Source organism: Sitophilus oryzae, unplaced genomic scaffold (assembly GCF_002938485.1).
Source record: "Sitophilus oryzae breed Bouriz unplaced genomic scaffold, Soryzae_2.0 scaffold_1396_pilon_pilon, whole genome shotgun sequence".
Classification (NCBI taxonomy): Eukaryota; Metazoa; Arthropoda; class Insecta; order Coleoptera; family Curculionidae; genus Sitophilus; species Sitophilus oryzae.
Genome location: NW_022146055.1, coordinates 7182399 through 7207128, shown reverse-complemented (window position 1 = coordinate 7207128; position 24730 = coordinate 7182399). Strand labels below are relative to the sequence as shown.

The window sequence follows — 24730 nt, the reverse complement described above, 5'->3', positions numbered from 1 at the left end:
TCCTCACCTGGGACCGACGGGCTAACTTTAAAAATGTTTTCGAATCTGCCAGAAAGCACTCTTAATCACCTAACTACTTTAACAAACATGTCATTCCAAAATGTCTTAAGACGGCAATAATCATTCCTCTGTATAAAGGGGGAGACAAAGATCAAGCTTCTAACTATAGCCCAATTGCACTCCTTCCAACGCTATCTAAGATCATTTGGTCAAAGGTTGGTTAAGAGAAGGCTGGTATCTTTTCTGTTTAAGTACAAAATACTTACTGAACATCAATTTGGATTTCTAAGCAACAAGTCCACAAATGACGCTATGTTTTCCCTCCTTAATAAAGTTTACTCCAGCCTAAGTAGCCACCTTATTTATGGTATGGCGAACACATGATACTATAAAAGTAATATGTATAAATATACTCAACCAAAAAAATATAGACAAATATGTAAAACACTTAAAATTATAAACAAAATATATACACTGACAGTGGTATAGATAAAAAACAATTATGTATATATAAAATATAAAAAGTAACATATAAAAAACAGAACAAAACAGATATTAATATAAAAACTTTACAGCGCTATATCCAGGCCTTCGATCTCTCGGACACAATGTGCGCCATAGTCTGACAAGCGCATCCGCAATCACGTTGAGGAGTCGCTAGTTTTCCCCATTTATGCAGGAGGTCGGCACATCGGCCGTGGCCTGTACGGATCCTGTTGGCTGTTTTCCATATTTGGCGAGATGCCTCAAAGCCCTTCGGTTTACAATTGACAGGAAGATTCAGATGGATGTTGGGTGGAGTGGACTCAGACCATATCTCGGTCCATTTGTGAATTACCCCAAAATTATCTTCCTGCAATTCCCGAGCAGTTTTAATTACGAGTCGGCGAGACTTCAGTCTAGACAGGGATGCATCAGTCACATCCTCATGTATAGGATGGAGTTCGTTGGCTGACAATTTATTATATTCCCGGAGTAATGCGTCTTTCCTTCTTAAGTGTGGTGGCGCAATACAGGACAACGTTGGGAGCCAATATGTTGGTGTAGACTTGATACAGCTAGAAATAATGCGCATAGTGTTATTAAGCTCTGTATCAAGTTTGTGCACATGTCTACTATTTAGCCAGATAGGTGCACCATATTCTGCAGCGCTGTAGACAAGACCTAGGGCCGATGTTCGGAGGGTTTCTGCTGTCGCACCCCATGTTGTGCCACATAGTTTTCCAATAATATTATTTCTTGTCCGTACTTTTGCTGCGGTGTTGGTTATATGCGCCTTGTAGGACAAAGTTCTATCCAGTGTGATTCCTAGGTATTTTGGAGTTGGATTATGTCGGAGAATAGCACCATTAAATGATATTGTTAGCTCCCTGTTAGCTAGTTTATTATTTAGGTGGAAGCAGGTGCTTTCTGTTTTGCTGGGGTTTGGTGTTAGTCTCCATTTACGATAAAAATCACCCAAAATCTCCAAATCGTTGGTTAGGGTCTGTTCAGTAGCTTCCATGCTTTTATTACTCACTACCAAAGCTAAGTCATCAGCGTAAGCAAATTTTTTAGACTGCGTTACTGGCATGTCCTATATATATAAATTAAATAAAACTGGAGCAAGTACGGAACCTTGTGGCAATCCGTTTTGTAACGTCTTTAACTTGGAAAAGTCTGTCGCACAGCATTGTGTTAAGTAACTTGGCTAATTTTATATTTCGAACTATTCGCAGGAACTTATACAGCAAGCCGTGCCGCCACACTGTGTCATAGGCAGCAGTCAGGTCAACAAATACTGCTGATGTTTTCAGTCCTCTTTGGAAACCAGCCTCAATATGTGTTGTAAGGCTCATTACCTGGTCTGTACAGCTACGATTTGGTCGAAATCCTGCTTGATATGCTGGCACACAGTTGTTTACTTTTCCCACTATTCTTTCCAAAATTAGCCTTTCTAGGAGTTTATAGCAAGAGCTAAGAAGGGAAATGGGTCTATAACTTTCTGGGCTATCTTTAGGTTTGCCAGGCTTTAGGACAGAAACTATTTTTACTTTTTTCATGTCTTTAGGGATCGCACTATTATTTAATATATCGGTAAAGAAATTTGCCAACCATTGTCTTACATTTGGTCCTGTATTAATGAGAAATTCGTTATGAATTCCATCAAACCCCGGCGCTTTTCCCGTTTTAATATTCGTTAGGGCTTCCGTTAGCTCTTCTCTATCGAAAGGTCTAGAAAGGTGGCATTCTTCGGTGCTATTGGCCTTTAAATTGCGTAGTTCCCTTTTAATTTTCATTGTGTGCTCTCGGTCTCTAGGAGCTCTAGATAGTGAGACTATTCTGTTAGCGATCTGGTTTGGGCTGACTTCAGGGTCCTCGCGTTTCACCGGATTACTAGCACCTAACTTTTTAAGGAGACTCCAAGCCTTTCTACTGGAATGCTGAAAATTCAGACTTCTAGTTGTTTCGATCCACCTAGTCCTGCGGGCTGCGTCAAGAGAATGAAGAAGTTCGTCTCCAATTTCAGGGTCTTTGCTGCGCAGGAAATTTTTGTACAGATTTTCGCTATGTGAATTCCAGCCTGGAATATATTCTTTTCGGTAACCTCTAGGTATATGTTTTTTAGCAATTGATTTAAGAAGTCCGGTAAACCTATGGTAGTTATTATACTTGGGAGGAATTCTACCTATGCAGTTCTCAAGTTCCTCCTTATACTGACTCCAATTGGCTTTTCTGAAGTTCCATCTTGGTCTGGGGAGCGATCTTATAACAGGTATTTGAGTGCCCACCTCAAGCAATATGGGACGGTGCTGGCTTTTGGGAAAATCATCAAGTACCTTTCTGGCTATATTGATCGGTTGCCCTTTATCATCGCAAGTCACAAATGTTAAGTCCGCATTGAATTCTCTATTCCACGCAGCAGATCTGAAAGATGCTCTGTCCTTTGCATCAAATACTAAGTGGAGTCTATGCACTTCAGCCCACTCGACGAGTGCTTTATTATGGTTATATTTCCAGCTGGTATGGTGACTGTTAAAGTCGCCTGCATAAATAGCTGGACAGGGGAAGGTATCGAGAATATGGCGTGGCCATGCTGTTGCGGGGGGTTTGTATATATTTATTATATGCGTTTCGCCCATTTTAACAGCGATCGAGTAGATGTCATCTTTGCTGGAAGTAGATATTAACTTTACGTCTTCAATATCGTTGCGAGCATATGTTATTAGGCCGTAAATGTGATGGTAAGTAATGCCAATTATGTCATAGCCGGGGATTATAGCTCTGGATCGAGCTTGGTCTTCATCCGCTAGATGAGATTCCTGGACAAGCACTAAGTCAATTTTATACTCTCTGAGAATTTTCGAGAGAGTTTGGCATTTTGGTTTACTAATGCTTTCTATATTTATCTGGCAGATTCGGTATATATCTCCGAGATCTCTTGTCAAGCAGTCCTCAGAAGGACAATTGAAATTGTTGGATTCCATGTGTTTAAATGTCAGGAGATCAGATATGATGGTCTGGCTGCCAAATCGCATTAGCTTTTTAGCGTAACCCAGGGTGCACCACGTGGAGGCGAGCTAGAATTGCACACCATAAGTAGCCATCATTCTACAGCAACAATTTTCTGTGATTTTTCTAAGGCGTTCGACTGTGTAAATCATAAGATCCTAATTAATAAACTGCAGCACTATGGGTTCAGGGGAACATCTCTCGAATGGTTTAAGTCGTATCTGAGCAACAGAAGTCAACTTGTGAGGGTGGATACCACGTTGTCTACTAGCAAGCCAATAGAATGTGGAGTACCCCAAGGCTCAGTACTAGGCCCTATTTTTTTTCTTCTTTTTATTAACGACATTGCTAATACAGGCCCGGCAATGGATCTCTAGGCATAGGAATTACATGCATTGGAATGAGACGCCTATAAAAAGTCTATGCTTAAACAGAGATGGACAACAACTTCCCCGTTTCCACTTCCACTACGACTGTCTACTTAGACAAACTCCAATAAGATAACAAATTTTGGAAATTCCGCCACCTCCCAACCACTCATGATACCCATCTCCCTGCCCTTTATTTATCGCCATTATATTATTTCCCTTCCCGCGCCTCCGCACTCGCTATTCCACTCCCGTCAGTTCATCACAGAGTTGCCAGGTCTACCGGTTTCGTCTGTAAGCTACCGATCTACCGATTTAAAGAAAAACCCAACGATATATTCAACTGCGTCTTTAGTTTTTACAATAGAAGCACTTTTAAAAAGCTGACTTATTTGACTAAAAATTAAGCGACTGCCGCGTTGGAATCTATATAATCTGACTTTATTATTGTTTCATTAAATTTTATTTAGTAATAACAGACATACAGGTCATCGTTCTGTCTAGTTGCAGAGTTACAGAGATATTCCTAAAAATCCTTATTACTCCTTATTAGGCGCGGGATTGGCGGCATGCCCGAAGAAGTTGATATCTTTTGAAAAGATTTTATTTCATTCATCTACTAAAGTTGAACCCATATTTTCCCCCAAAAAATGTAAACAAAAACAAAATTTAAGTTAAGAAACAACCTAAATTCGGACAATATTTAGTGATTTTCCCGTCAAAAAAATTTATTAATATGAAAAAAGAGTTGAGAGTTGCTACAGCTTTCCCATTGAAATGAAATTAATTTTAGATATCACTGATCAAAATTTGTACAAAGGTAAAAAGTGACTGCTACACTAATTTGTGACTGCTATCCCTACTTGTTATAGTTTTATATGTTTTTATTAATATATTAATATTATTTAATTCAATATTTTTTTTTAATATCAAATAATATACCTAGCTATTTCTAATTCTTGTTATATTTATTATATTTGTATTTTATTTGAGTGATCTATTATTACGACACATAGGAATGCTAATTTTGGACTTAAATATTATATTTTATTTCGTTTCTGTACTTTTAATTTTTGTTGAAGATCTACCGAGAATTTTGTTCTCGTATGGAATTATAATCTAACAAACCCGGCAACCCTGTTCGTCTACTCCTTATAAAGTTTTTTTCGGCCTAATTCCTTTGTCACAGCCGCGGCTTTGTGAAGCGCCGCCGCCGACCGACTGTGTCGGGGCGACTGCTAGGAAGATCGTACAGTATTGCCATTTCATAGAATTGCACTTGCTATTTTAGAAATGATATCAAAGTTTTGCATGTTACTTTTCGTTTTAGAAAGAAGTTATGTGCCTAGAGAAAACATTCGTAAAATTGTTTCGTACTTTATTTAATATTTCATTAAGTAGGCAAGATAATGGGATTAGAAGATTTAGGATTTTGACAAGCCAACATAATTTCGATTTAATTGAATGGCAACACTGTCCGTCCTGTTTCTATTTTTTCGATTCTGTTCTATTAGTAGGCGGTAGCCCCCACACAAGCGTCTTAAAGACCCGCCCGGCGCCCCCTCTCGCAGGGGCTCTCTCGCCGTATCACTTCTATGATCACTTCCCCTATACGATGGTAGGGAAAAGACACTTTATCCGTCTCTGTTGCACTGCAGTGTATTTTGCAGCCTTACCATCTTTTTTTATCGCATTGAAAACCTCCTATTGCTAATATTCCTTTGCCAGTAGTGTATAAACATCAGTGGTAAAATATGTCTTTTTGCGGACGACACTAGCTTCACTTGGAGCTACAAGGACGTCACGGCACCAACAATGTAGGTAGTTCATATTAAATAAACTTTTAGTCACGTGATTAAGCTTGATCGGCACAGCGTTGCCCACTTTTACATATTTTCTTTTAATCAAAATATTTTTGGAACCAAAAATAAATTAATTTCAAATATATAAACAGTTATTATTTACATCAACAAAACTCACCTCCTTAACAGACCTCCTTTTTACGGATTTTAAGCTTAGATATTATCTTATACCACTTAGCACTAAAAGAGGTTCTAAAAAGAACAATGTTCGACTGCTAGGTCTACTAGTAAACATATTTAAGGTTATCACAACACAATAATTAATTTAAACCAGAAACTCGTAATACAAAACGAAAGTGTCAAAACGAATGAAAATTTCAGGAAATAAATAAATAAATATGTCAACTTGACATTTTTTACAGCAGAGCTGCCATCTAAATTTCCAGCGGGAAATTTAAATTCCAGTTAGTCAGCTCGGCGCCGAATATGTCCATGGTTAGTAACAATGAATTTAAAAATCGCGCCCTCGATTACGTAACTAAAAGTTTAATTGGTATCGAGTATATATATCTAAAAATCGACAAATTTAAGTTACCAGGTTTTGACGATATGCATTTCATATTGCAGTTTGATTATCAAACAAGTAGTTTATATTTAACAGCTTATTTCTTCTGGATCATAGATATATCAAATTTGCTATTCTGTTATCCTAGCAGCATATCACTCATCGTTTTTATACCTATTCTAGAATTAGTGCCATCAAGAGTAGGTATTTTAAGAGGAAATACTTGTCAAACTAATCCAGAATTCTCCAAATATGAGGGAAGACAATCTATGGGCAATGCTATGTCGGCGCTCGTTATGCTTAGGTTGTGCAAATCGAAACACTGGATTCCGAGAATCGTAAACAGCATTTTAGAGCATGGAGACATTTTATTCAGGTATTTTTACTGTATATTTTTTACCACTTCAATTACTTTATATTTTTAGCACGTATGGATCAGCACATGAATCAAACAAAAATATCTGATTCATGTCCTGATCACATGTCTGACTACGAGTCAGACATAATATGATCTTAGAGTGAGAATGGGAGAATGGATGTATTATACAGGGTGGTCCGAACTGTATTCCGGAAACTTCGGCAGTATATTCTGCAGATAAAAATAAGTAAAAATGTTTATATAAATGTATGTCCTAAAATGCTTAGTTTCGGAGATATAGTGTATTTTTTTATTTCGAATTTTTATTTCGATCGTTTCCAAATAATTTCTGAAGTAACGTCAATATTTGGATGAAAATTGTTGTCTGGGAGATTTTTGACATGAAAAATTTGATTTTGATGTCAATATGACTCCTACTTGTATGGGGCGCCACCTACATATTTTTAACTGGTTTGAAGAGTAATAACTTTTCTTCCATACCTGTATGACAAATCTGGGTCAAAGAAAAACATGTTGAGAATTTCACAGAAAAGGTATTGCTAGCCTATTTCCTGAAGGTATCCACTACCATAAAGCCGTCAACTCTGTGGAGAAATATTCGATGCTCCGCACCATGATTTACCTGAACAGAAACGTAGATATTAGCAAATTCACAAACATTGCATTTTTAAAAAAAAAGCTTCCGGATATCAGGCAAAGAAATCAAAAGTATTTACAAAACTGGAAATTGAACGCTTTATGAAAGAAGCCGATGACAAAGAATTCCTGTTAGCTAAAGTTGTCTTAATCGTTGGAGTATTTGGAACATATAGGAGGGAAGAAATCGCGTTTTTAACCGTGCCATTAAAGATTGTCAGTCATTTATTAGTGTGAAGATTCCAAATACTAAAAATCATTTTCCAAGAGTGTTTACAATTACTGAGGGACCAATAGATGGTATCAATTTCTTACATGTATTTCGTAAGTACGCAAAACTTCGACCACTCAGTGTGACACATCAGCGATTTTTCTTGACGTATCGAAAAAAATCAATGGTATACCTTGCCAGTTAGAATCAATATAATTGGGGGTATGCCAAAAAAGATAGCGGAATTTCTTGGACTCTCCAACGCCATTGAATACACTGGTCATTGTTTCCGGCGCAGCTCTGTAAGAATGCTGGCAGATTCAAGAGCGGACATAACAGTTTTAAAGCGTTGTTTTAAAGCGACATTGTTGATGAAGGTTACATTGAAAATTCAATTGAACAGAAAACCGAAATAGCAAAAAGAATCATGGGACAGAAAGATACGCCAAATAAGAAATTAAAAGCAGCTTACGTAGAAGCAGAAGCTACCAGCATTGCCAGTACAAGAAATTTACTTATTCCGACTCCTACAACTTGCATTTCTCTTAGAGACGAAAAGTTGGATGCCTCTTGTATTCACTTTAATAACTTAAATAATTGTCCCTTTTTAAGATTTATAATAAATAAATATTTTCATTGTTTCTAACGTTTCATTTTTTACTTTTAGGCACTAGTGCCTAAACAAGTGTCACTTTTAGATGCTAGTGCCTAAAACAATGTAATTTCGAATCTCAAATAAATATCAAAAACTGTCAATTTCGAAACGCTTTCACAAAAAATACATTATGATTTAAAGTAATGACAGAATCTATAATTATTCTAAATTTTCTCTCTTTCATTTTCAAATTAGTAAATTAATTAATTACTTTTATTACAGAAATGCTATGATTAATATTCCAAGAACGCACAGTTTGCGTCTGTCCAATTTCTCGAAAAGACTGGAATACGAGGGCAAATATTTCATCCCTAACATCGAGGAGTACGCTCTGGTCGGTCAGCTGCACAGTCAAGATTATGACGTTTTGGATCTCGGTCCGGCTTTGGATGAAATGTTAACCGTACACGACTGTTGCATAATTCTTGGTCCGCTAATTCTGGCTGTCTGGATAGAGGACGGACTTTACTACATGTTTGATCCGAATGAAAGAGATCAAAATGGAAAAGGTAGGTATTCTATTTACTGCGCGATAAAAAAATATAACTAAAAAAATACCTTATCAGAAAAAACTGTTCTGAGTTTGATTTTACATCTATACCATGTGCGTTCAAAAGTGACTCACCCCCCTATTACTTTTTTATTTTTTCAAATAAAAAACGGGATTTTGTATGTTAGTGTATGACATAAATTAGGATTGATTGATGTATTCAATTGTTTTCAATCACTTCCTGTTTCACCGGAAATTACTACAACCTTTGGTTTTTATATGGCGCCTTCGGTATATTTCTACATTATTCGATAGAAAATAACACTCATATGTCAACACATGTCAACAAAGCATAGAATAACATATCATATGTCAACTTTTGCTATATTCGCATATGATTTATTTGAAATAGTAACATGCGGTTCATAACGACAATTTGACTCAAAATACCAAGTGTTTTCCCATACAGCCACGATACCTACTATGTACGTACCTGGGACGTAATGTTGGGACGAACGTCAGGTCCCTGGTACGTACAAGTACGTACATGTACGTACTATGTACGTACTAGAGACGTACATTTTCCCACGCTTTGTACGTCCCCGGTACGTCCGTGGGATGTGGTAAAGTACGTACTATGTACGTCGCATATACGTACATTTTATGTTTTGTTCCGGACCAAAACTGGGTGTAAAATGATCGAAAGTACGTACAATGTACGTAAAAAATGTCTATACCTATGTGGCGGATTCATCTATCCAAAAAAAAATCCTTATGGGTTTTTCGCCACTGCACTGCAAGAAAAATGTACGTACTATGGACATACAATTTACGTACTATGGACGTACATTTTTCAATGACGTATACGACCTAGGAATTTAATTAGAAATCATTCAATGGAAGTCAGCTTAAAATATTTATTAATATAAAAACTCAGGTACAGGGTCATCCCTTATGTCTTGATACACCCGTGAGTCTGGCTTCGGTCCGGCAAGTACACCCTTAGCGCTCCTCTAGCGTCTTTTATTGGATGTTGATGGATATTTTATTTTTTTTTTATTCTCGAACTGCTTCTAACTAAAAAATACAAAAAGAAAACTAAGTATTCAAATATCTAATGCTTGCCTCTGTTTTGAAAAAATTGAATGAGCCGATTCTCAATCATTCGAGGTTGTGACTGTGCTAGGTGAAATAGTCACATTAGATATGGCAGTGTCATGTAATTCATCTGATGATTCCCCACTTTGAAATACACAACATAAGTTATCTCGAGGGTTATCTGTTTCAGTTTCGCTATTGATAAGATGTGGCAGATAATCTTCAGACTGTAAATCAAGAACTGAAACATCTGATGTGGTATGTTGATCATTACAAGATTGAAGGAAAGATGCCTGATTAAATGAAGCAGGCTGTCTATTTTGATTAGGGCATGGAGCCTCTTGAAGAGCTCTTTCAAACCGCTTAATTTGAACTTTTGCCCTTTTGTAATATTTGCTAGAAGTATCTTTGCGCTACATTATATTATTACACTTTAACTTACCTTGAAACAACGAGCAACGAAGGCAACGACAAAAGAAAACAAGGCGGAAGCCAAACAACCTACGGCCACCATGACACATGACACCCACTTACACTTACACAACACAATCGAAATCTGGATCGGAGTAGGTGCGCACTCGGTGTATTGTTGTTTTTATTTTTTACGTTGATTAATAAAAGATGGAAATACACTGAGTGCGCACGTGCGCACTAGCTCTGCCAATCGAAAACGCCATTAGAAACCGCCCGACTTCCGATTCCGATAAGACTCCAATGTGAACGAATAACTTAACGGGAAATTTAAACATAGGACTGCATAATTTTCCTGTTAGGCTTGATTGCATATTATATTGCATTTTAACCCATCAGATTTCTTCAAAGGCTGTCATGCATTATGGTCATTGGATAATTTAGGAAATCATATTTTATAGCGGTCGGGTTAGATTTATTAATAAAAGAAGTAGAGGTAGGTTAGAGTGACTTGAATTAACGTTAGCCTAGAAAAGATCCACTGATTCAGTTCATTCATTATTATTGGGTATATCTGACCAAAATAATCCAGTCATGATATTAAAATTAAATAACATTTTGTAATGCGTTGTCAAAAATTTTCAAGATACGTACATAGTACGTACTCGCATGTACGTCCGTAGTGAAGTCCTACAATGTACGTAAATAGTACGTCCCTAATTGGTCCCGGGACGTACCGACGTAAAATGGACATAAAATGTACGTCCCTGGGGCGAAGTGTGCTGTATGGGTTTTAGGGTTCCGTACCCAAAGGGTAAAAACGGGAATCCTATTACTAAGACTTCGCTGTCCGTCCGTCTGTCACAAAGGTCTATCTTATGAACCGTTATTGCTAGACAGTTGAAATTTTTACAGATAATGTATCTATGTTGCCGCTATAAGAACAAATATTAAAAACAAAATTAAATAAATGTTTATAAATAAAAAAGTACTTTCACTAAACATTATCTTTTAAGTAAGAATTTTACATAGAATCTTTCAAGTCCTCGGTGGCCGCGTGGTTAAAGCGTTAGGACTTTACGCTGCTATGACGTTGGAGCCGTAGTAAGGCAGGTGCGAATCCTAGTCAAGGCGACTTTTTTTTAATCGTTTTTTTTTAATTTTTCATATTTTTACATAATTATTTTTACTTTTTACATATTTATTATTGATTAATACAATTTTTAGTAATGTGTTTCTTCATTTTTTTTAAATTACTTATACGCGCATTCAAAATTTCAGCTAAATAGGAAAAAAAGTTTATAATAATATAGTGTCTAATGTTGTATAGATAATGAATGGTACGGAACCCTTCGTGTGCGAGTCCGACTTGCACTTGACCAATTTTTTTCTCTTTATTCTTCGCTTTAGGTCGTTGGGGTTCCAAAGATGTTACTGGATTTTGTTCATAACTTTATTTTTATGACAGCGTTTCGACAGTAGGTATATGTCTTTCAAGTCTCTTGAACGTAGATTCCTACAGAATTAAAATTGTTAAAAACTGGACAAAAGCACAATAACACATATTAAAACTATTATTTTCATTGTTTAGGGACATCACACTTTAGTGTATAGCACGTTTTTTTCTCGCAGACCGTTTTGTATAAAACATATTCATCGTTTCAATAGCCGATGTCTACTCATGTTTAATATGTGTTATTGTGCTTTTGTCCAGTTTTTAACAATTTTAATTCTGTAGAAATCTACGTTCCAGAGACTTAAAAAAGACATATACTGTCGAAACGTCGCGTCGTCATAAAAATAAAATAATGAACAAAATCCATTGCAATAATCTTTGCAACCCCAACGACCTAAAGCCAAGAATAAAAAGAAAAAAAATATATAGTATACCAGGTCAAAGAAACGAAACAAAAAAAATACCAAGCGTATGGTACCAAATTATTCATTAAAAAATGCTTTTTCCAAATACGCTGATGAGCCACCCTTGTTTCTTTGAAAAAATTATAATATAATTAAAAATACGATTTGGGCATCTTTTAACTGGCCAGAACAAAGCACAAAAACATCAGACAATCAAATCCATTTTTCCCAGAACTCTTGATTTAAAATTAGTGTTTTTAACACAGCCATATGGCACTCGACATAGAAATTTAAAATACGATTTTTTAAGCGAAAATATCAAAAGTTGGTATATGATATGTCATTTTATTCAGAGTGATATTTTCTATCGAATAAAATAAAAATATACCGAGGATGCCATTTAAAAATCTAAAGTTGTCATAATTTCCGGTGAAACAGGAAGTGGCCCAAAACAATTGAACACGTCAATCAATCCTAATTTATGTCATATACTAACATACCAAATCTCGTTTTTTATCTGAAAAAATAAAAAAGTTGTAGGGGTGGGCCATTTTTGAGACGACCCGGTATACAGGGTGTTTCTCAAAAAAAGAGATAAACTTGAACCAACAAAAAAACGCATAATTAAGTTATAAGATTTGAATGCAAATCTTTACTTTTTGTAGTCGCAATATAGATCCTTGACAAGACTGGTTTTCTGAAAATATAGTTACATTTTTTAGAAAATTTTGCAATATAATAAAAAAATACTCTTTTAGGCATTAATTTTCATTGATCCGCTTTGTTTTGCGTCATTCAAACCGAAAATAAATAGTTAAGTGGTATGGAAATTTTTTATAATATTTAAAATCATGCTTGAATATTGATACACAAATTATGTTAATATACCGGGTGCGTCTCAAAAGTGATATTCAGCCCTTTAACTTTTTTATTTTTTTTTTCAGATAAAAAATCGAGATTTGGTATGTTAGTATTTGACATAAATTAGGATTGATTGACGTATTCAATTGTTTACGCTCACTTCCTGTTTCACCGAAAATTACTAGGTACAACTTTTGATTTTGAAATGGCACGCTCGATCTTGTGTTACTTTATTGGATAGAAAATGACACTCTGAGTAGAATGACATTAATATCATATGTCAACTTTTGACATTTTCGAATATGTTTTTTTTTGAAATTGCAACATGCGATTTATAACGACAATTTGATTCGAAATATCAAATGGGTGGTACCAAATTGTTGGTAAAAATGCTTTTTTCCAAATATGCTAAAGAGCCACCCGTTCCATTTGAATACATTGAGATGATATTAAAAATGCGATTTGAGCATCTTTTAACCGGCCAGGACAAGGCTCTAAAACATTAGACAATCAAATCTATTTTTCCAAGGCTCCTTGATAAAAAAAATAGTATTTTTAACACAGCCATAGCACTCTAGATTGAAATTTAAAATACAATTTTGTTTTATGCGAAAATATTAAAAATCGTGTCATTTTCTATCGAATAAAGTAGAAAAGTATCGAAGGTGTCATTTAAAAATCAAAAGTTGTAGTCATTTCCGGTAAAACAGGAAGTGGCTGAAAAGAATTGAATACGTCAATCAATCCTAATTTATGTCATATACTAACATACCAAAAACTAAAAAGTTTTTCTTTATCTGAAAAAAATATAAAAGTTATAGGGGTGAGTCGCTTTTAAGACGCACCCGGTGTAAGATTTTTTTTGTTAATTTTGGGTATTTTGTCTCCCAGTTTGAATATATTATAATCTTTATTAATATAATATATAAATTTCTATAATACTGTTTTTGGATAGATGGAAATAATTTATTAGTCTTACTTTATAATAAATTTAATTATAATATAAACACGAGATAAATATTAACTGCAATAGTCACTGCTAAAATAAATTACAGGACTATTGAGGACAAGGATATGAAACTTATTGAATTATACATACACAAACAATAAATATGATTATATACATAAACAAATCGAAAATATCAAGCGTAAAATTAATTACTTTGTCTCTGATGATAAGAATTTATCATATCATAGTTGACTCGTGTAATAATAACAATAAACATTCTTTATCATTAATCTAATTTATAACACAATGAGATTGTGTGGATTAATACAAACATGTAACTGTTAATATGTTATAAATTTTATTTATACCTATTCTTAAATACATTTATTGAATGAATATCTAAGAATTAAATAATATTAAGACAAATATTTCAAATTATAATTAGGGGTCCCTGTATCCCAAAACATTTAAATACAGGCTGTTTCAAGAAACCTGTGTCATCTCTCGTGGGGAGATTCCTCACGTAAAAATAAGATTTATTTTTCATACCCACATAGGGTATAACTTTAATATTTTTTCGATTTATTATAGTTTTCTAAGTACTTTTCGCGATTCGAATGAAATTTTGAGGATAAAAGTTATAAGTGAGACATATTTTAATGCAAAAAAAATGTGGACATATTCACCAGGGACGAGCATATGGCTTATCACTGGGATATTTTTCTAAAAAAAGCATGTACGCCACTGTCTTTTTTCTGCTGTTAGAGAAATAATGCTAAATAACAGTTGTCTCTTGATATTTAGTCGATTTTGGCCTCTTTGGTGAGATAAACGCAATTTTATTCGTTCGCCTTGATCCAAGTCTAATAGAAACCTCTAAGAAAAGTTATTATCAGTAATTTGCGAAAGTGTTAAATTAGTACTCATTGATTCTTCATAAAAAAATATGAATAAAAGTCTCTATAAACATGGATATGGAAATGCATAGTTACACAGTTTGCAATGTTAAAACATACACACAAAAATACACAGGATATACGTTACAGGATGTTAAAGCTTTTTAAAATTAGGTCTTTTGTAATTATTTCAAATACCATTATTTTTGTTATTTCAATTTGCTGTAGGTTGGACTAATAGTAATAATAATAATATTTAATAGTAAATTAGATAAAATATATAATTTATTAATTTTATTTTTATTTTAATTTGATTAAATGTGATTAATAAAATTGCGTTCATCTCATCAAGGAGATCGAAAACGACAAAATATCAAGATACAACTTATAATTGGCAATATTGGCATTAAATGGCCTATACAATTTTGCTGTCAAAAGAAAAAAAATCAGTGGTACACATGTTTTTGTCGAAAAATATTCTATTGATAACACATATGCACTTCCTTGGTGAATTTGCCCAAACTTTTTTAGTACTAAAACTAAAATATGTAACAGGAACACATCTATGAGGTTTTTTTCGCTAAAACAAGATGTTGAAAATCGTGCATTTTCTTTTAAATTTCCCTGTATATTTTTCGAAAACTGTTTAGAACTGCCTGTTCACCGCAAATCTTCCCATGGTGTAAATGTCAATTTATAGATTGAAAACGTTGCGGTTCGATGCCAGACGTTACGGTCGGTAAAAAGTTCGTTTATACGCAGGATGTTTTGTTGATTATAAATTTTTCGGTTGTTGTTGCGGTTGACGTTTTACATCAAAAGTTAACCAACTTTTAACTTCGACAGGAACGTTGACCTTAAAACGTTAGTAATAGCCAATAGAAATAATCGCAACCGCAACGTCGAACCGCACCGTTTTCAATCTATAAATCGACCTTAATTCCTTAATCTCAGATATTACCATAGTTACGGTTTTACTCTATGGTTACGGCAATAAAAGAGATGCAAATACAGAAAAAATCCGGTGGCTCTCAAATTTAAAAAAAAATCAATTTTTTTTAAATTTTCAAACTTAAATAATTGGTTATTTTGGACTTAACCGAAAAATGGTAAAAAGAAAATATGGTTCTTTTATCGAGATCTACCAGCCCTGAAAATAGTTGTACTTATTTAAGACTCACTCTGTATATCGGTCACAGTCTCGATCCCGGAATAGGTCCTGAGGAACTAGTTCTTTGAGAAACCGGACTAGTTTAAAACTAGTTCGTTCACGAACTACACACCTATAATCTCCCCACGAGAGATGGCACATATTTTTTGAAACACCCTGTACAATAATACGGCCATTCACTTGCTACTAATTTTTAATTAATTGTAATAATGTTAATAATAAATTATAAAATTTAAACAAAAGTTGCTCTTTCCTAGCCATTAAGAAGATCACTACGGGAGGGTCCAATGTAATAAACATCGATGATGGTTGTGGAGTGGCATGCGTTACGTGGTTCATCAATTTAAACGACTTGGTAGAATTATATATAAATAATACGGAAAAAAACAAACGCAATGACAGATTTTATCTGAGCAAAGTTGCAATCAACGACTACGAAGAAATATCAGATGACTGGAATAACTTTAAAGGTAATTGTCTTTTAAGAGCACATAAGAGGTTACGCTTCGTCCTACGTGGGAAACAAAGGCGCCCGATTCGGGCGGTGCGAGCGACGCTTATTTATCAAACAACGTTTTCTTATGCTTCGTCCTACTTGGGAGACAAAAGCGCGCGATTCGGGCGGTGCGAGCGACGCATATTTATCAAATAACGTTTTCTTACGAAGCTGTCCTAGGTAGGAGAGTCGCGCGACTGAAGCGGCATCGCAGGCAATTTAAATATGTCGCGCTAGTTGCGCTCATCGCCCTCTGTTGTCGCACGCGTCGCTCGCTCTCTTTTGTCTCCCACGTAGGACGAAGCCTTACGAGGCTGTCCTAGGTAGGAGAGTCGCGCGACTGAAGCGACATCGAAGGCAATTCAAATATGTCGCGCGCGTCGAGCTCATCGCCCGCTCTCTTTTGTCGCCTACATAGGACTAGTGTTGCACAAGACAAGAATTCTTGTCTTGAAAATCAATTTCTTGTCTTGTCTTGAAATTCAAGACAAGAAATTTTCAAAATCTTGTCTTGCAGATTTCTTGAATGGCAAAGTCTTGTCTTGCCTTGCAAGACTCTTGAAATTTCTTGTCTTGAAAAATTTTACATTCTAACAAAAAGGTAATAATATTTCTATATTTTCTTTCATAGAAAACGTCGCGTCGTATACAAAATGTAATACGAAAAATTGAACAACAACGATGCTAATTTTAGCAAAAAAAATCTTAACGGACCGCAAACGAACTGGACGAAACAGGATTTGTTACTTTTATTTTTTATGGTATTTATTTTATTTTTTTATTACGGAAGATTGGTTGGAAAAGTTTGGACACAGGGTGTACGGAAAGGTCATGCTAGAGTGTACTATTTGCGCTATTTAATACTACTTTTTGTTCGCGGAGCAATTTGCATGCATGAAAACTAGTACCAAATAGCGCAAATAGCGTGCTCCACGAACCCACCATTAATTTCAACTACCGTTAGTTTTTTTTTATGATACCATTATATCAATATAATTTTGTGTATAATACCAAATAATAATACCAATATACGGTTTGTTGCCTCGACTTTATTATTTCATTCTCAACTCTAAAACACTGGCTATGAAAGAAAAAAAATTAACACTTGTCAATATTAATACCGGGTTTATACAACATTTGCATAAGTCGTTATCATAATCATAGTCTTAATCATCGTCATAATCACAACGCAATTTTAATGTACCTTTATAGAATATTTTCATACTCATAATTTTTCTATCAGTGAAGTTGGGTAACATAATTAAAGGCTAAGTTCATGGTAGATGTCAACAGGTTTATAAGAAGTGGATAGTTCTTTTATGATTATGACTATGATTGTGATTACGACTATGAAAATGTTGTATAAGCCCCGCATAACTTGCCCAAAGACCCAATTATCACTTAATCATTTCTAACTTTCAAGAAATCTTGCAAGACTCTTGAAATTTCTTGCATATTAAAGTCTTGTCTTGTTTGAAATTCAAGACAAGAAATTTTGAAAGTCTTGTCTTGGTCTTGCAAGACTTTTTCAAGACTCTTGTGCAACACTACGTAGGACGAAGCGTTAACACGTATATCAATACATGGAAGATGGAAGTAACTGCAAGGACGTAATGCAAGAGATGATAATTCATTTTCCACTACTTTAACAGAAAATCCATTAATACTATTTATAACTCGCATTTTAAGTTTATGTCAAATAACCTTTTAGTCACGTGATTAAGCTTGGTCGGCACAGCGTTGCCCACTCTTACATATTTTCTTTTAATCAAAATATTTCAAGAAACAAAAATAAATTAATTAAAATATATAAACAGTTATTATTTACATCAACAAAACTCACCTTCTTGAGGTTGATTCTCACTATACCTTCCGTTCCCATTCCATATCTATTCCATATCCGTTCCGTATTTTTTAAAGTATTTACGCTATACGTAAGCTTCCGTTCTGTGTCAGTAACATACTTTTTATTGTACAATAATTCATTACGAAAGTTTTATTTAAAAAAGTTGTATCATTTGAAAAAGGTAATAGATTTAATTAAGAGGTGAAAGAATAAATAAATATCAGCAAAATTTTAAGAGAGCTGGTACAAATGTAAGAACTTGACAACGCTGTTTCCGATACGCTTCAGTCCGTCTGCCAAAAAAATGTATGGAAGGAAAAGATATGGAACGGAAGGGAAACGGAACGGATAGTGTGCATTGTCCTATTCATTGACATGATATAATATTTTATGTAAACGGAAGGGAAACGGAAGAGCTGATATGGAAGGTAGAGTGAGAATCAACCTTTAACCGGACTTAAGGGACATAAAGGGCTATTACTACCGCTTTCCCGTTCAAAATATTCTAATACAGTTGCGATGATCTTATACCACTTCGCCCTAAAAGAGGTTCTAAAAAGAACAATGTTCCACTGCAAGGTCTGCTAGTAAATAATTTTAAGCTTAAAATATCGCAACACTATTTATTTAAATCAAAAACTCGTAATAGAAAACTAAAGTGTCAAAACGAATGACAAAATCATTGAATAAATAAATAAATGTGGCAACTCGACATTTTTTACAGCAGAGCTACCACCTGAATCTCCACCGGGCAATTTAAATTCCAGTTAGTCAGCCCGGCGCCGAATATGTCCATGGTTGGTAACAATTAATTAAAAAATTACGTCCTCGATTACGTAACTAAAAGCTTAATTGGTATCAAATATACAAAATATACTGGGGGTCCGCCACTAAATTAAGTAATCGATTTGCTGGATACTGTATGATTTAGGCTGCATACACATCCAAAAACATATTATGTTATAAATTCTAACAAATCTACTTTATCCCTTAGGTATCGGGCTTGGAAAATGGATTCTCAGAGGTACTTTCAATCAAGCCAGTATAAGATTCTCTCCTGAATCGAGAAACATACAGGGATCGGCAAACGCTATGATTGCACTTGCAATGCAACTTCTTTTCAATATCCAAGAATGGTCTAGCGATACTGTCGATGAAGTAATATTATTTATATTTTATTAATACAAGGTAGTCAGAATTGTATTCGGGAAACTACGGCAGCATATTCTGCAGATAAAAATAAGCAAAAAACTTCGTATAACTTTATGTTCTAAAACGCTTCGTTTCGGAGATACAGGGTGTAGAAATTTCATTTTTTTTCAGTTTTTTTTTTCAAATAATTTCTGAACTAAGGTCAATATTTGGACGAAAATTAGTGTCTGGATGTTATTTGACATGACAAATTTGATTTCGATATCAATATGACTGCTACTTGTAGTAGGTGCCACCTACATTTTTTTAACTGATTTGAAGTGTAATAACTTCTCTGCACCTGTAATTAAACCACTGAGTGAAAAATACATATTTTACGTAAAAAATGTCTCCTGGTAAAAATCGCTACGAGCAACCGTTTTCAAGATATTTGGAATGGAAATAGTTAATACATGTCATATTTGACTGAAACGGTAAATTTGGGAACTTTTTCCTTTTTTAAGCTATAATTATGATTTTTCTAGAAAAAATACGATATAACCCCATATAACACAACACAATCCTATAGATATCTTGAGGATATTCACCAAGGATATAGTAAATATCTTAGGGATATCCAAAAACCAGAGGAGGATATTTATGGGATATCCAGATGGGACAAAAAAAGTCATCTTCAAGACATCCCTAGGCAAACATTTTACGATTATTTGGGATATTTATAGGATAATACAAGGATGATGTTGAGAGCACTATAGAATATTTTTAGGACATTATATGAGGACTGTTATTTGACAATACTTACTTCATCCTTAGTTAATAGTAAAAACGTTCGCAATTTAGTTTTATTTGGCCACATTTTGACGTTATTCATTGGATATTTTTATTAACAGCTCTAAAATATACCTACATATTATGTCAATGAATTTTGCGTCAAAATTTAAAAGTTTATTTGTATGAGTTAAGAGCTTTCAATTTATACTGTACCATCGAAAAAAAACGGCGTTCAGTTGGCTTGAAAATTACGATCGATGACATTTTCCATATAATTTTACATACAAAATAACAGCAATCTTCATTTCCAAGCCACCCCTGACGCCGTTTTTTTCGATCGTATAGTATTATACCAGATTATACTACCCTTTATGGAGTCTAGCAGCAACAGTTTACATCAAAGTTAGCACACAGAGGATACAGGTATAATTTCTAACAACACACCTTCCAGAAACTCACAATTTAAACACAAAAATAGGATTTCTGTTCGAATAGATCAAAAACGAAAATGGGTTCAGGGATAAAGAACAAGCGCTTTTCAACAAATTTTCACCTATAATTTTGTCACAAAATTTTCATTGTGAGACTCTTGAGTCGTTCGTCGTTTTTCGACATTAGTTGATGTTAGGATAGAACTTCTGCTAGAAAAAGGCTAGAACTATGAGTATAAGAAAAAACTAAGTCAAACTCAACCAGTTTTGTTAGTTTCAGTCATTCTTAAGCCCATTCAACATCGACAAACGACCGAATTCACCTCGAATTTCACTAAATCAAAGAACTGAATAATACACGACACAAAAACAAACAACTGTCGAGATGGATTGTGGGAAATTTTTTGCGCGTGCGTTTTAAATTCTCTGTATTACTGGGAGTGGCCAAGCCCCTAAATATCCAGATTATCCAGAAGATACCAAGTTGCCTTGACGTAATATATATCTATCTGTATGGTTTATTGCATTTTATGTAATATAAAAAGTAGTAAATTATTTATTTTTCCTAAATATCTAGACCATATTGTTAGGATACTTTATTATCATGAGCATATCTCAGCTGGATGTACATTAGATATACGACAGAGATATCCACAGGATATTCTATTCTGAGACATCTACAGGATTTCAGGATGTCTAGAGGATATCCTATAGATATATTTATAGGATGATCTTGTAATAGGACATTCCGACATTCTATGGATATCCTGCGGATATTGTGTGTTATATGGGACAATTTCTGTTGAACCTTTGACACAAAAACGTTTCTAATTTATTATTTCAGACTAATAACTAGCCAGTCAACATGTATAATTTTTGTCAATTATGACATGTATTGACTATTTCAACTCAAATATCTTACCATTACTCATAGCGATTTTTTACGAGATTACTCAAAGAGACCTTTTTTGTGTAACTGGTAAAAATGGAACTTCTATACCCTTTATGTCCGAAACGAACTATTTTAGGACATACATTTTTACGAACTTTTTTACTTATTTTTATCTTCAGAATAATACTGCTGAAGTTCCCGTATACAATTCGGACCACACTGTGTAATTTGTTTATATTTAAATTCAATACTAAACAACAGATTTATTATTTATATTAGAGAGATATGGCAACGATATGCGGTATTAACGGAGGCGTTATTTTGGCAATTATGACAGTTAAAGTGTCATAATAAGCGTTTGTGCGCTATTAACGTTACCGCATACCGGTATTTAGATGGAGAAGATGCCGTGCGGTAATTTGACAGTTTCAGAACGTTATTTTATCAGTTCAGATATTGTATTTTTTATAAAAATTGAGATAACTCTTTATTGGGTTAAATTGTACTCTTTTTTAGATACACTTTCTTTTAGATACTAATTAAAACTCCTGATATACAGGACCGTTCCTGGGGTATCTGGCGCCTTCTTCGTGCAGCATTCTTTGATGCGCCCTTTTTATATTTAAATCAATTATATATTTTAATCTTAATCTCAAAAATTTAAAGAATTTATATTCTGCGACAAACGAGCAATATGTAATTGGAAATGTAAAAAAACTATTCTAATTAAAGTATAAAAACATTTATTAAATAAAGAAAACAAACAAAACCACAAAAATGGATTATGTTCGACACTGTTTTTTTGATATGACTCTACACTAATGAAGGCTGTAATGTTGCCCGAAACGTTTGTTTTTCCTTTAAAAATGAAGTAAAGATATGAAAAACCAAATTAAAACTTAATCAGAGTTTTCCCGAACCTAAATCCCAAGAAAATAAAAAAAATAAGAATTTTTAAAAACAAGGTTCAAAAATAATAAATTTTTCAAGGATATTTTTATTTAGGTATTTACTTAATTTCAAGGTATCTGCATAAAAAATCATAACGTTAAATTATGTTTTTTTTATATGTGGTGTTATCATTTCCAATGTCTCTGATGGTTGCAGCGATTGCGAAATCTGTGAGTTTTTTTTTATAAAAATAAAGAAAAAATATGAATATAGATGCTCCTTTTATTGACAAAATCAGAAAATTAGGTTAAGGCTAAATTTTTAAAAATCTAAGTATAATCTTGAGCATAATCGTCAAAATTAATCAACACTATTTTGTGTTGCCATAACTCGAAGTTCGACCTTTGAAAGGGTTCGACAAACGCAAATGTCAAAATAACGTCAGCGCTAATAGCCGAATTGCGGCAGTATTGGACTTTGTTATATCTTTCTATTATTATATTACTTTAGGTTCTAATGACTGGCGATGGTTTTTATAAATCTTCCGTCGAATATCTTCAAAAAAAAGGCTTATTTACTAAACCTCGTTTAATGTTAAACGAACTGAAAGGTTCTGTCAAAATTCGTGATAAAGAAGCCTGTTACGAATTGGACGAATGCATTGTTAATGGATTAATCTGCGCCAAAGAGAAAAATGATCCTGTTAATTTAAAAAAGGTATTTAGAGCAATATTATTTGCCATATAATAATTTTGATAGAGGATATTTTAAAAATGGGACAAAATCCAATCTAATTAAAAAAAAAGATTACCAGACGTCGATTGGCATTTGTAGTAGTCTTTCTGGGCTAGAAGGTCTGTCCAGCGCAATCAGTTGCGCTTGCAGCTGTTTTGCTACCTTGGAGCGTATAGTAATGTGAAGCCCGGTAAATAAAAAAGGATATCTTTCTTTTTCTGAAGAAAGTCAGCTCATTTGCCGTTTCTGTCCTTCCCGATGCTACTCAAGAAAGTCTCATTTTACTCTAACCAGTTACTCCAGTCATTATGTATATTTATATATTTTTAACTCTACATACAGGGTTGTTCACCACATACGACACGGAGTATTGTAACTAAACGATTAGATTTTTACAAATTGTAAGTTTTGGGTTTGTTGAAGATCTATTAGAGCTACAATTTAAAAATATTTTTACAAGATACAGAGTGTCCCAAATGTGTAAAAAATATTATAGTTGTATTTTTTTAAATGGAACTCCCTGTATATTATTCTATTTTTAGATTCTACGATTAAAATAAAGGTAAATTTGATTGAGGTTTATCACACTTAAACCTTACCGTTTTTGAAATATTTTCAATTTTATGAAATTGCAGTAAAAATATTAAGGCTTCATTTCTCCAAGGGTATCTATACTAAATATTTACTGAAGATTATTTATTGATCAGATATTGTGTTGAAATAATAAAAATTTTACTTCCTTATACAGAGTGTCCAAAAATTTATATTAAATAATTACTAGCTTTAAACGGCAATAACTTGTTTAATTTAAATGGAACACCCTATATATTTTACGTGAATCAGATGCACAATGTAATTGTCTATCAAATTGTATTGTTCCATTTTTTACCCATTTCTTCAAGTTTTCATAGAAAATGCATTTTCTTATAATTTAGACTTCATTTATCACTATACCCATGGAATATTGACATTTTAGCTTATTTTTAAAAATGTAACAAATTTTCAAAGGGTACAGATACTAATATTGTCGATATAGTTCGCTTATTTAATTAAAAAAATTAAAAAAAACTGTTTAAATATTTTTTGTTACAGAGGACCAATTAATATGATCCCAGTATTTAAACTACATTAATTGACTGTTTATGTTGTAGTAATAATTGCTCCAAATACTAAGAAACTGAATTTTGTGTGTGTATTAGACAGTGTGGTAAAAAGTAACACCTTATAAATTTTATTTCATTTATTGACGAATGCTTATTTATAAAAACAGCCACATTCATTTTCATAACTTATTATTATATTGATTTCTGAGCCAAATCCACATTTATTTAGAATAATTTATTAATTAAAACAATTTAAGTTTTGGTGTTTTTGGTAGGAAATAATGGTGGTATATTTAATTGGTATAATCTTTTACACAGATTTAAATAGTTTTTTTGTATGCCAATGTGCTTGCAATATTTACCATCTGTACATTTTGTACATATTTTATGGTGCTATAAAAAAATCTGAAATGTCAGTATTCCATGGGTATAATGATAAATGTGGTCTAAATTATAAGAAAATGCATTTTCTACGAAAACTTGAAGAGATGGGTAAATAATGGTATAATACAATTTGATAGACAATTACATTGTGCATCTGATTCACGTAAAATACATAGGGTGTTCCA

The 24730-nt window shown here is 33.8% G+C and overlaps 1 protein-coding gene across 2 annotated transcripts in view; it reads left to right on the top strand.

Annotated features, from left to right (window-relative positions):
• LOC115875982 overlaps window positions 1-24730 on the top strand; it is a 65037-nt gene that overhangs the window by 6369 nt on the left and 33938 nt on the right. For both annotated transcript variants that reach the window (XM_030891623.1, XM_030891622.1), the window contains exons 6-10: window positions 6411-6603; window positions 8331-8617; window positions 16102-16314; window positions 19181-19344; window positions 22834-23040. In XM_030891623.1, coding sequence (XP_030747483.1) covers window positions 6411-6603; window positions 8331-8617; window positions 16102-16314; window positions 19181-19344; window positions 22834-23040 — 1064 coding nt within the window. The remainder of the gene's footprint in view (window positions 1-6410; window positions 6604-8330; window positions 8618-16101; window positions 16315-19180; window positions 19345-22833; window positions 23041-24730) is intronic.